The 12,871-nt window shown below is 31.0% G+C and overlaps 1 protein-coding gene across 1 annotated transcript; it reads left to right on the plus strand.

Moving 5' to 3' along the window:
• Positions 1 to 458: 458 nt before the first annotated feature.
• Positions 459 to 11,741, plus strand: LOC127733551 (uncharacterized). Its single transcript, XM_052242896.1, has 6 exons — positions 459 to 534; positions 756 to 863; positions 8,873 to 8,957; positions 10,455 to 10,616; positions 11,026 to 11,108; positions 11,733 to 11,741. Exons 2-6 carry the CDS (start codon positions 786 to 788, stop codon positions 11,739 to 11,741), a joined length of 417 nt encoding a protein of 138 aa, XP_052098856.1. The 5' UTR covers positions 459 to 534; positions 756 to 785.
• Positions 11,742 to 12,871: the final 1,130 nt, after the last annotated feature.

Genomic DNA, 12,871 nt, shown 5'->3' on the forward strand with positions numbered 1-12,871 from the left:
TTCACAATGTGTAATTTAAAATTTAGCCCAAAGACTGTTGTTTATTAATGAAGTAATCAAGAGTAGTTTTACCAAAGTTTGGGTCATATAGTTTTATCGAATTTATATATAACATCATTTGAAACAAACCTGTATCAAATATTTTGACCAAATTCAATTGCCTGAATCTAGTCTCAAGTGCTATTAAAATTAACTCTTAAATTCTTGGATTTAAAGACATTCATAAAAATGACAAAAGATTATTAAATCTTATAAGTAGTATCATATTTTGTTTGAATCACTATATAATGACATTTACTTATCAAAACGATTCTGCTTTATCTATGTAATCTTGAGAAATACACATTTACGTCATAAGATTGACCATATATTAATCAATGCTGTAATGCTTACATAGAATTTCAATCTGCCAGTATGATGATAAGTTGCCTTGTTTTGGTCCTTTTACCTGTGTTTATCTCAGGATGTTGTCCACCAAAATCCTGGACGGGCAAAAACTTTGCAAATTATGCCTCTGGTCAAGTTCATTTAGAGGTAAGAATTGTTTATTCATTTTTTTTAGCTTAAATATCAACTAGTTTACGGACGTAATGAATATCCTGAGAAAGCATGATTTGCCAAAATTTAAGTATCGACATGATACAGGCCAATAAATCAAAGTTTATATTAGATAACTACAATAGTCCTAGCATCATCTTACCGACGTAACATGTCTAAACATATCTAATTCCCTATAAAATGTATTTTCTTTACAGATTCTTCAGGATGTCTACTATGATCACGGTATGATGACAGTTTACCAAAATCTGACTGCTACTGACGGGACGCTAACAAAACAAAAAATATACCTTAACTATCAAACGGTAAGTTACCTAATTATGATATATAAGTACTGATTCGTTGGGTCAGTGGTTGTTTTGTTTGTTTTTATTTGTTTTAACTCAGTAATTTTCCTGATTTGGTTCACCTGTCCTAAAGAACCATGTGAAATTTTCTCATCATTTGGGGTCCGTTGTCCAGCGTCCGTTGTTGTCCGTTCACTTTTACAAGCATCTTTTTCTCAGAAACAACTGGGCAAATTGAAACCGAACTAGCTCACAACCATCCTTGGTATCTAGTTTTAACAAACATGTGAATGATGATACCGCCTGCAAAATAACATAAGCTGCCAAGGCTAAAATAGAACAAGGGGTAAAGTAAAAGTATCTTACAGATATTGACATAGAAAATCGGACATAGGTAGAACTGTAAAAAAACAAAACAAAGTCTACCTACCATTCACTTCGACAAAAATTGTCGGACAATTCTTTGTAGGTGTGATTGCCTTTAATTATTTGACTTTCTTTACAAATTTCTTGCAATTTTGGCTATCATCTTTAACTCAATTAGAAAATGTCACTTTGAATGAAAACTATCCTGAGCAGAACAAGGTCTGCAAATAGTCAAAATGATTACAATTGCCAGTTTACTCCTGAAATAAGATATAAGATATTGCTATTAGACCCCCCCCCCCCCAAAAAAAAAACAAAAAAAAAAAAAAAACTATAATTTCACTACTTTTACCTAGTATTTTGTAAGATTTTTAGTAGATAGAGACTGCATACATTAGCAATGATCAGCAGCAAAGGATCAACAAATTAGAGGTTATAAAGATCCTCTGTCTCTCATCTACATCTTTCAATGGTCACATTCTGGTTAAAATCACCATTAATTTCAGTCATGTTGACGTATTTGTAAATCTTTTCCTGCTGATCATTTTCCTTCTTAAAGTTTCTACTTATCTATACGGAATTTCTAGACAATAGGCAAACAACGCAAACATAATGGTAGAAATCATTCTAAAAAATTTCGGCCATCATGCCTTATGTGTGATCTTGTCTTGCTGATCATTTTTGATGTTTAAAATTTCTATTTATCTATTATTGTTTTTTAGAGAATCGGCAAAAATACGAAAATAGGGAAACATCAACATTTTTGCAGCTCTTTGTAAGAACCTGGCAGAGTGCGATATATGAGGGTTTCAGACTTTTTCTATTAATTGCTTGGTAGGAGCAGTACTTGAATACTGCTTAAAAATTGAGTTTGAGTGAGAAAATATGAGTGGTTGCCATGGTAACGGACACTCTATTTTTTTGTAGTTAAGCGTGGTAAAATCTTTAAAAAATCAGCTAAATCACTACAATTCAGAGCCTGATTATGAACAGAATCAAACTGTTTTCATAAATTTTCAGATATAACTTGGTTAAAGCTTCATTTTAGTTAAGATTGAAGGTCAACCAAATTTTTAGATTTTTTTTATAATTTACCAAAAAATGCATATTTTCAACTTTTCTGAATCGTGGATTTTTGTGAAATTATCAAATTTTCTCGTGTGTTTTTAAAAAAAAGTGCAAATGTGTACAGCATAGTTATTTACTTAAATTATTAAGTTTGAATACTACTTTACCAAATTAAATAGAAAAATGCGTGGGACTCTCTTTAATTTTGTCCCCATAGCAACCATTTTTTTCCTTGGAAACAGAGTTATTATTCGCAGAATATTGCAGTATAAGAACTTAAATGTCCTCAATTGTTTTCAAACCGATAAGAAAATACACAAAAGCATACTCTAACTCTAAATTACCATCGTTAAGTGTTGCTGACTTCAATAGTTACCATGGAAACAAACATCATCCATTCAAAAGATGTATAAATGGAACTTTATGTGAAATAAATACATATGTAGAGGGTGTTTAATTTTCGAATAGGAATATGACTGCATGCTTTGCTTCACTCAGTCTTGTCTGTTCTTTTTCAGAAGGTTCAACAAATTTAATATGTAATGTAGCATTGGGGTTCGAGGGTTGGGAAAGGGAGGGGGCAGGTTTATTTTTTAAATCTTTCATAGATCCTTGAAAAGATAATTGCTGCAATGTTTGGTCGGATTTTTTTCAGTTCTTAATCTGATAATCAATTTACATAAGTTTATCAGATGATGAACTTCATGGGATTGCAATAGCCTACCCTGGCTTATGGTAAGGCAAGATAAATATTGTCCTTTACAAGTTGTAAGAAAATTCTTAATTTCCTGATGCAATAACTCACACACAAGCCAGAGATGTATTCCCACCAGCAAGAACCACAAACTTGACCTGTAACATATGATTATAAGCTTACCAAACAAAAATAGAATCAAAGCATTTCCAAACAGAAACTGAAGTGTGATGGACGGACGGATAGACGGATGGACCAATTGAACACATATTAAGTCGGGGGGACTTTAAAAAAACAAATAGTCAATTAGGGATCGTTGATATCAGAAGTCCAGTAATGGAATTCTGTTCATAGCTATTAACATATCATTAATAACTCCTGTGTTGTACTACTATTCTGCAATTGGAATTCTGGATCTCCGAGATAAACGAATAGATAATCATTCTGAAACCCTCTCCTTTCCTTTTTGATTGTAAACATGTAAAAATGTATCATTTTTTTAGGTGGAATCGTCAAAAAAATTGTGTTGCTTCTATCTACGGTTTTTTAACCTTTTCATGAATAACGCCCTCTCTTTCCTCGGACCCTGTATCCGTCTCTGTTACCTTTATAATAGACTGTGAATTAATCCCGAGATTTAGTATCAAATCACTAAGCTGAGAATGTGTGCATAAATACAAGATTAACAGTTAATTCAAAGTCAAATTACACACATGGTCTTATTTCATTAACTGCAACACTAGAAACAGCAGAGTACATACTAATCTTATTTTGCTTTGTAATTTTCAATGCTTTCTAGTCCCATCAAGGGGGGGGGGGGGGCAGTAAGTTTTACCCTTGTCCGTCTGTACGTCCCAAAATTGGTTTCCATTTTCTAACTTTAGTTTGCTTCAATCAAATGTTATGAAACATATACACAATGCTTCTTACCACAAAACAGAGATCAAATTTGAATTTTGGTGGCGTTATTTTAACCATTCCCAAGATATGCCCGTTTTGCTTTACGTTGCTTTGTTTGATACTTTTAGAATGTTTAAAACCGAGAACAAGATCAGTTTAGAACTGTATAGTTTGCCTAAAATGGCCTGGTTAACTGAAGAAATTTCTAAAAGTGACCATGTGATTTAAGGAGAACCCTTCTGGAGCCCTTTCTTTTCCTTTAATACATACCATATACTATGTTCGACTTTACATGTTCTACTTTATTTTCTAAACTAACCCGGCAATAGCAAATATATCACCTTTTCTCCTATCATAGTATATAGGTCGAAAACGCAAAAAACGTAAAAGTCGAAATGCGAAAAAAACAAGGCAAAAACGCACAAGTGCGAAGTCAAAAACAGGAAAACATGAAAACACGAAAACGTGAAATTGTTTCACTTCTTGATTTCGTGTTTTCATGTTCCCATGTCAATTACTGTCCCATTCTGTCAAGCATTCTGTATCTTGATTATAGGCAATCGTATGGCCTTTAGCAGTGAAAAGAAAACCAATACCATATAGTCAGGTATAGAATGACCCGATATATAAAAAATATGAAACAATTCAACTAAAAAAACTAACGGCCTGATTTATAACAAAACAATTTACAGTTATAGATTGGAATCATCTGCCACAACAAAAATTATCATGCAGTACAGTACAGGGATTCAAGAGTATGATCCCAGAATCTTCTCTCATCCCTATTTTCTATCCTTAACTATTACTGTTATCAAATGTATATAGTTTTATCTAAATGTTATTTTTCAAATGTACATGCATTATTTTGATTTTTGATTTTGTTTCTTTTTTTCTGGTTACCTTGTAAATTATATAAATTTGTATAGTAGACGCCCGGCGAATAATCTTAAATAATTGAAGGATCACTAGAAATTGAAAGAAGAAGAAGAATTTATGAAAAACAAATATGATTTATATAGATGATTAATATTGGAAGTAGAGAGTCTTACTGAAAATTGGTTTAATCCTAACATGTAAATCTCTTAAAGTAAATATATATTTCATTATCGTTATTACATAAGTACTAAGAACTCGTTGTAAAAATTAATAGTTCTTGAAAATGATATAATTCAGTCAGGTTATCTTCAAATTATGAATCATAATCCAATTAAACAAAAGATACAAACTGATTGACAAAAATCGGAGAGTCAAAATGCGAAATCAAGAAGAGAAACCATTTCGAGTTTTCGTGTTTTCAACTTCTCGTTTTTCGAGTTTTCGACTTCGCGTTTTTGCGTTTTTAACCTATAAAATATGAAAGGCGAAATCGCGAAAAAGCGAAATTAACTTAACCAGCCACCAATGATTATGTCTTGCTTGCTTTGCAACAGAATCAAAAACAAGAATTTATGGACTGCCATAATAAATAAAGAAAAACTCTGAAACAAAAAGAAACAAATAAAAAACAAGATTTTGTATTTTATGAAAAATTCAAATTTAATTCTATTACGGTATGGACAGTCCGAAGAGCAAATTGACGAACGCGCAGATCGAACTCACAATGTCCCAAATAATCGTAAGCGAATCAAAATGACCAAAACAAAACTGCAGACATGCAAGCTGTTTAAATATTAAAGCAATATTTTAAGAGCTGAAATTGTTAAATTTCAAATCTAGGATTTCTTTTCATAAGTTGATTTTTGTTCATAAAATTTTCAATAATAAAGCACCTAATTACCTTAAAGAACTACGTTGTCCAATTATAAACCTTCACAGCAGAAATTTGAGATCTTCTGCAAATAATAATCTAGCTGTAGTGAGGCCTAATACAAATTTGATGAAAAAATCATTCACATACAGCCCCTCAATACTTTGGAATAAACTACCAAATGAAATAAAACTATGTGAAAATCTAGTTACTTTTAAAAGAAAATGTGTAGATTATATAAATGATATGTAACAACTCTCCAACTCTATCATTGTCATTTTAATGTTTGTGAATAATGTATTATTTTGGTTTTTTCTTTTTCCACAGACAATCATCTAGCATGAAGTTTAGTTATATGTTAAAAAATTGTAATATCTTTAATAGTTGTTCTGTATGTTTTTTATGAGGGCCTCAATGTAGATTAGTGAATGTTAATTGGTCACCTTCTTTATATAAAGTCATTATTATTATTATTATCATTATATTTATTTTATTTATTTATAATTATATTATTTTGCCAAAATTTCGTAATTTCTTACAAGTGGTAAAGGACATTATATTGCCAGAACTTTCAATAATTGTATGGCCCTTGACAAAAGCAAGAATGAGATATTGCAATCCCCATATAGTCCATCATCTGTTAGTAACTTTTCATGTATAATTATTGATTACCAGATTGAAAACTCTGAACAAAACCTGACCAAATGTTGTAGCAAAAAGTAAAATAACAAAAATACCTAACTCTGAGGAAATTCTAAACGGAAAGTCCCTAAGCAAATGGTGAAATCAAGTGTTCAAACACATCAAACGAATGAATAACAACTGTCATATAATCCTGACTTGGTATAGGCATTTTCGTATGTAGAAAATGGTGATCGAATTACACCTGGTTTATAGCTAGCTAAACCTTTCAATTTTCCTTATAAGGATCTATGAAAGATTTAAACAAAAACTACCCCCCACAAAAAAAAAAACAAACAAAATTGCCACATTGTATATATTCAATTTTGTTGAACCTTCTCATAAAGCAAAGACATGACCTTTAGTGAAACAAAGCATAGCATGCAGTTATATTCCCATTAGAAAATTGAACATCATTTACATAATTATATGTAATTTTTTACATAAAATTATAGTATATATCTTTTGATTGGATGTTGTTATGGGTGATATTTGTTTCCATGGCAACTGTTGTTAACAATACTTAACGATGGTAGTCTAGAGTTATAGTATATATGCTTTTATGATAATTCTTTAAGGTTTGGAAACATTTGAGAACATTGAGGTCCCTATACTGTAGGATTCTACAAATAATAACTCTGTTTCCAAGGAAAAATACGTTGCTATGGTGATGAAATTAAGGAGAGTGCCACGCAATATTCTATTTATTTTGGTAAAGTAGTATTCAAACTTAGTTACTACAGTGCTAACTATGCTGTACATATTTGCACTTTTCGGAAAAATTTGATAATTTCACAAAAATCCATGATTCAGACAAGTTGAAAATATGTGTTTTTTAGTATATTTTAAAAAAAAAATCTAAAATTTGGTTGACCTGCAATCTTAACTAAAATGAAGCTTAAACCAATTTATATCAATGTTATATATGATAATTTTTGAAAGAAGTTTGATTCTATTCATAATCAGGCTCTGAATTGTAGTGATTTAGCTCATTTTTCAAAGGTTTTACTACGCATAACTACCAAAAAATAGAGCGTCTGGTACCATAACAACCACTCATATTTTCCCACTCAAACTCAATTTTTGAGCAGTATTCAAGTACTGCTCCTACCAAGCAGTTTATAGAAAAAAAAATGAAACCCTCATATATCACATGTATATGGCACTCTGCCTGGTTCTTATAAAGAGCTGTACTTAAGTACAATACCTTAAATAAGGAGTCGAATAACGATTTTGTTAATGTTGACTTACTTGTAGATCTTGTCTTGTTTATTATTTTTGCCATTTAAAGGTTCTGTATATCTATTATAATGTTTGGAAAAATTGGCAAAAATGAAGAAAAAATCGGTAAAATTCGTCGTTCAGGGGCAAACAACTCCTATCAGAAGTCGTCTGACAGTTTTGATATCTTAGACATTAGGTAACTCTCATCATTTGAACACTTTGCTCCTGTCAGATTATCTCTTTTAATAGCGCTTTTCGGGTTAACTGACATAAATTGCATCTTACCCTTATGTTCAATTTCTAGCCATGTCGGCCATGTTAATCGGCAAGCGGGATCATCGGACACATTTTTGAATCTTAATACCCATTGATGATTGTGGCCAAGTTTGGTTAAATTTGGCCCAGTAGTTTCAGATGATATCATCTTTAAAAGCAAACATGATCACAATGGTAAATTGACTCTTTTCTTTTTTAGTAGATACAGAGAAACTGTAAACAACAAAAATTACCAAAGAACAAAATATACAAATAAGTCAGCATTGCCAAAATCTTAAGATGATTCCTTATAGAATTTACTGCCCTTGAAAGACGTTTTTACACATTTTGTGGGCGGAAACTATAAAGATGTGGAGAAACTGAAAACTCAAAAATGATAAAAAAAAATAAGATCTACCAGTAAAACTATAGTGAGAAAAGGAAGAAACTGTTTCAACAAAAATGATCAGCAGGACAAGATCTTCTAGTAAAACTATAGTAAAAAAAAAGAAACTATCCTTCCATTGACAGTGGTGTTACAATACTAAATATAGGTAAACATTGATGGTCATAGGATCAATTCATTCCCGGGGTATCTCAACATTGCAGTAAACGAGTACAACTCAATTCAAAAGAATGTAACTTGTATTTTAGTAGTTCTAGATTCAATTTCAGATTCAGTTGATTATGATATATCATAGGATATTTAATATCTAACTTATTATATTATATATCCGTTATATCTAATGAAATGACATGTTTAAACGCATTGCATAAAATACCTCACAAAAGGATTTTTAGATTTAAAAAATATCGTGTAACAGTTTTCAGATGTCGTGAAGACTTTTTCGGGTTTTTTATTATTAGGAATCAACGCGGGTTTTTAAAATTGTGCACCACATTTTTTAGATTATTTCGAGTAGACAGAAACATATTGTTTATTTCAAATATTGATTTCATAATTTGAATATGGTGTGCCAGCCATTAAGATACTAAATTTTAATTATTTTTTCATAAAATGCTTCAAGTATCTCGACCCTTCTACATAGACATGTCTGTAACTTCATTATTATTTTTCTCTCAATCCACTAGGGTATCCAATATGTAGTGACTGGAGACGGAAGATGTGATAATTCTAGTATATTTTTTACTGGGGTAGGAGAAGATTGTATTCCAGGTATGTAGTAGTATTTAAGATAATGCAGGCTGAATACAAATTTGAGAAGGGATATGGGTCGGCCTTCACGTTTGTAAATGTAATTTTAGCGGCTTTTCTGTCTTCTTTTAAAAGCTTTGAGTTAACTTATATTTCATTGATGAATGTCATTAAGGCCAATATTTGAATTCATATTCCGAAGAAATTCATTTTCATTATATGTATGTGATACTTTGTATTTTCATTTGTATTTCTTAATTATTATTTTCATAGGTTATCACACTTTTTTGACTACAATACCCATGCCGCATGTTAATGACGTTCTGCATCAAAAATATCGTAAGACCCCAAACTAATTTTCATGTAATAGAAATGTATATCATTTATGTTAATAACTAAATCAAAAGAGGTTAAATCTGAACGTAAATATCTGTATGTTTAAATAATGGTATCACCTTGTTGACATTTATGTTTCTGAATAAATCTTAAGTTTACCTAAGACATTGTCCGACTGTTTTGTTTGTTTGTTTCTGTTTTGTTTTGCTTTATGAAATGGTTTGTTCGTTTTGATAATAAAAAACAATGCAAGATTTACTGGAATTTTACAATACACACGATTTTTTAAGCAAACTAGATCAATATGTATCCAAAAGAAAATTTAAAGTTTTACTTCCAGAAGAGTTTTTGTTTTGTTAAAGATAGTCCTTCATATACATTTTCGGACAATACCAAGTTGTTGTCAAAAGATTGTCGTTTTGAGCTCTCTTTAAAAATCAACCATAGTTGTGTAAGACATATTAGGCTGAGATGCTATAAATTTAAGTAAAAATTCAAAAAAAATTACGAAAATAATCCTGGTGTAAATGCAACGAAAATTGGCCCTTTAGTTTTGAAATGTTTCCCTTAGAACCACTAATTACCAACCAGTTGTCTAATATCAATAGGTGATTCATCCTCAAATGTATGACTTGTAAATAATTATATCATTTTGACAAATTTTTAGTCTGTCATTTTTATCAATTCCAACATGAGGAGGCAACAAAAAAGTTTATAGATGAATGAACCCATTTCATGCCGTCATATAAAAGCTGAAACATTTCTGTAAGTGCTGGTCACGCTGCAGACTTTTTTATTATCGGAAAATGATTTTAGTGTTTTTATACTTATAAGCATACTGATTATCTTAATTAAATTTATCGGAGTGTAAACTCGGTCTTACACTCAGACATTCAACATCATTTTTTTTTACTCGTTTAGTTTGTGAGTGAGTCTTCACATAAACAAAAACTCCTTCAAAATTATCTTTATCAATATATTTATTTTTACTAACGTATTTTGCAAGAAGCAATTTCATATGTGTCTTTTAAATACAAATTTGGCGTCATTATACATCAGTTTTGGAACTTTGTTAACATTTAACGATTTTGTTTTTGAGTTTCCGTTTTAAAACTGGACCTTGATAGTATTTTATCTGTCAAATACAAACCCAAATTTGCAATGTTATCATTACAATTATAGAGAATGCAACAGTTTCTAAATCCTACATTGGTGTTGGAGCAAAAAAGATACCCACCACTATGTACCGGATGAATGGCAATGGGTTCTTGACATACCTTTCTGTAATAGACGATGGATGTATACCACTTATGTACGAAACTACTGGAACACTGCCGAGTGGAGGTGAGTTTAAATATCTCTCTCTCTATCTCTCTCTCTCTCTGTCTGTTCAAAAAGTCTAAATCTGTCTAAATCTGAAATTTGTTAAACTGTGACAAAAATATACAATGTGCATCATGGTTTTGCTTTCAGCCAGTTCAAGCATATACGGGTGCCATATCGTTGAAACGACTTGTTGTCAAAATAAATAACAGAACTCGCTCAATATGAAAAACTTAACTTTGACCTTATGGTTTTGACATATCATCAAAATAAAACACAATGTATGATCATTCCGTCCACCAAATAATAACTTATTTAAAGTATATCTTTAAAAGAAAAACTGACACATAATCATTTACAAATGTGCAGAGATTTTCAGAATTGTTCCTAATTTATTAGGTCGAGATATCACAACTGTATTTTTTTTCAGATGGCCTTAAATTGACTGTAGAGTATTTTGGAATTATGGTTGTAAAGCCAGATGCAAAGATAATGAAAATGCCAGCGATATGTGTAAGTAGATATTTTTTTAAGCGTAAACTGTCATGAGTATCCTTAAAAAATAACTAATTAGTAAAGAATTTAACGCAATTAAGTGAAAATAGACTTCGTAAAATTAAGTAAAGATGGAATCACTAATATTTATATGTTTTGCCGAAATTTCAAGATCAAACAAGGTTTTGATAGATGAAATTGTTTGAAAATCGATAACTCTTTGTTGCAAAATATAAACATGTCAAAGAATAACAAAATAAGAAGATGAAGTATGGTTGCCAATGAGACAACTCTCCACCAGAGACTAAGAAGAAAGAAGTCAGTACTTATATATCATTGTATGTCTTCAACCATTAGCAAAACCGATACCGCATAACAAGCTATAGACGACCCCGAAATAACAAATATAACATTTGAAACGAGATAACAATTGAGAAAGAGAACATTCACACTCCGTATGTGTAACAGTTCAGGCGGCATTTCACTAACGAACAGCTTTTGTAATGGCTTCTAATTTTAAATACCCTCATAATGAAATGATGAATATCCAATCTTTAAATAAAAAAAACTTGTATTTTAAAAAAATGTTAGAATACGTATTTGTATGTACCTTTAATTAAATCTGCTTTATTTTTTCTTCAGATGATGTAGGAACGTCAATATTCCTGAAATTTTCAATAAACTGTATTTAGTTTGTATGAGTGTTTGCCTTATATCTAAATTGAGATCATCATCATTGGTCAAATACTAAGTCCCTAATATTAACCATTCAGCATTACCATGACTTAAAACTTGATGAATGCGATTATTAAGAAAAGTATAAAAGGGTGTCACCAATACCTTTTTTTATAACCATTTGTTGAATTGAAATTAGATTCCATTCCTAAGGCTTATAGAATTTGATTATTAATTAACAAATAGTCATCCTAAGGTACAATCGACATCAAAGTTGTGAGAAGCCCAAACACAGAACCTTTCAGGACACCAAACAAAATAACCCCTTAATCAAATCAGTCAAATAGTTTTGTTTTTAAATATTTTCTGATACTAATCATAAATGTATAGCAAATAATCATCGTAAGGTACGTTCGAGAGCAAAACTGCTAAGACCCAAAAACAAAGAACCTGTTAGACCATCAAGTCAATGCAACAAGGCAGTACACAAAATGGTGAATATTCTTAGTGATATGTTGACAGACAGGAACAGTTATCAAGTGACCTTGTTCAATAGATGCTAGACGTATTGATAAATGCAGAACGTCATATCTTTATCAAACAGGAACAATCCGTTCAGTCTATGGTGAGAAGATAAGCGACGGAAAATGATGTTAGTAATATTTCAAGGTTTATAATGTTTGACATTTTTGCCTTAAGTATTTGCGACGGTTTAAGTTGTGGAATTTCAGAACTTATCCTTCAGTTCTTCAAACTGTCCATTCTTGTACAAAATTAAAAAAAAACATTTTGGATAATGCATATCCCTCTGCATCTTAGTTTAGAAGGGCCGTGTTCCTTTGTCATTTATTGAAACCGTAATAGATCATTTGGAACAGAGACTTGGAAAGAAATTTAATATTTTAAGACTTGGAGAGTACTGAAACGACTGCAGCTTTAAAAGGAAATAGTTCCCAGAAAAATAATGCATGGAAATATTTGATACATCTTTTTGCTCAAAATATAACGAATGAAAAGTAATTGTTAAAAACTTAATTTCGTTCGAGGCGCTAGTTTGGATTTACCTTCTTTATGACCAAAAAGAATACACAAATCCATCTACGGAT

Source organism: Mytilus californianus, unplaced genomic scaffold, assembly GCF_021869535.1.
Source record: "Mytilus californianus isolate M0D057914Y unplaced genomic scaffold, xbMytCali1.0.p SCAF_3, whole genome shotgun sequence".
Classification (NCBI taxonomy): Eukaryota; Metazoa; Mollusca; class Bivalvia; order Mytilida; family Mytilidae; genus Mytilus; species Mytilus californianus.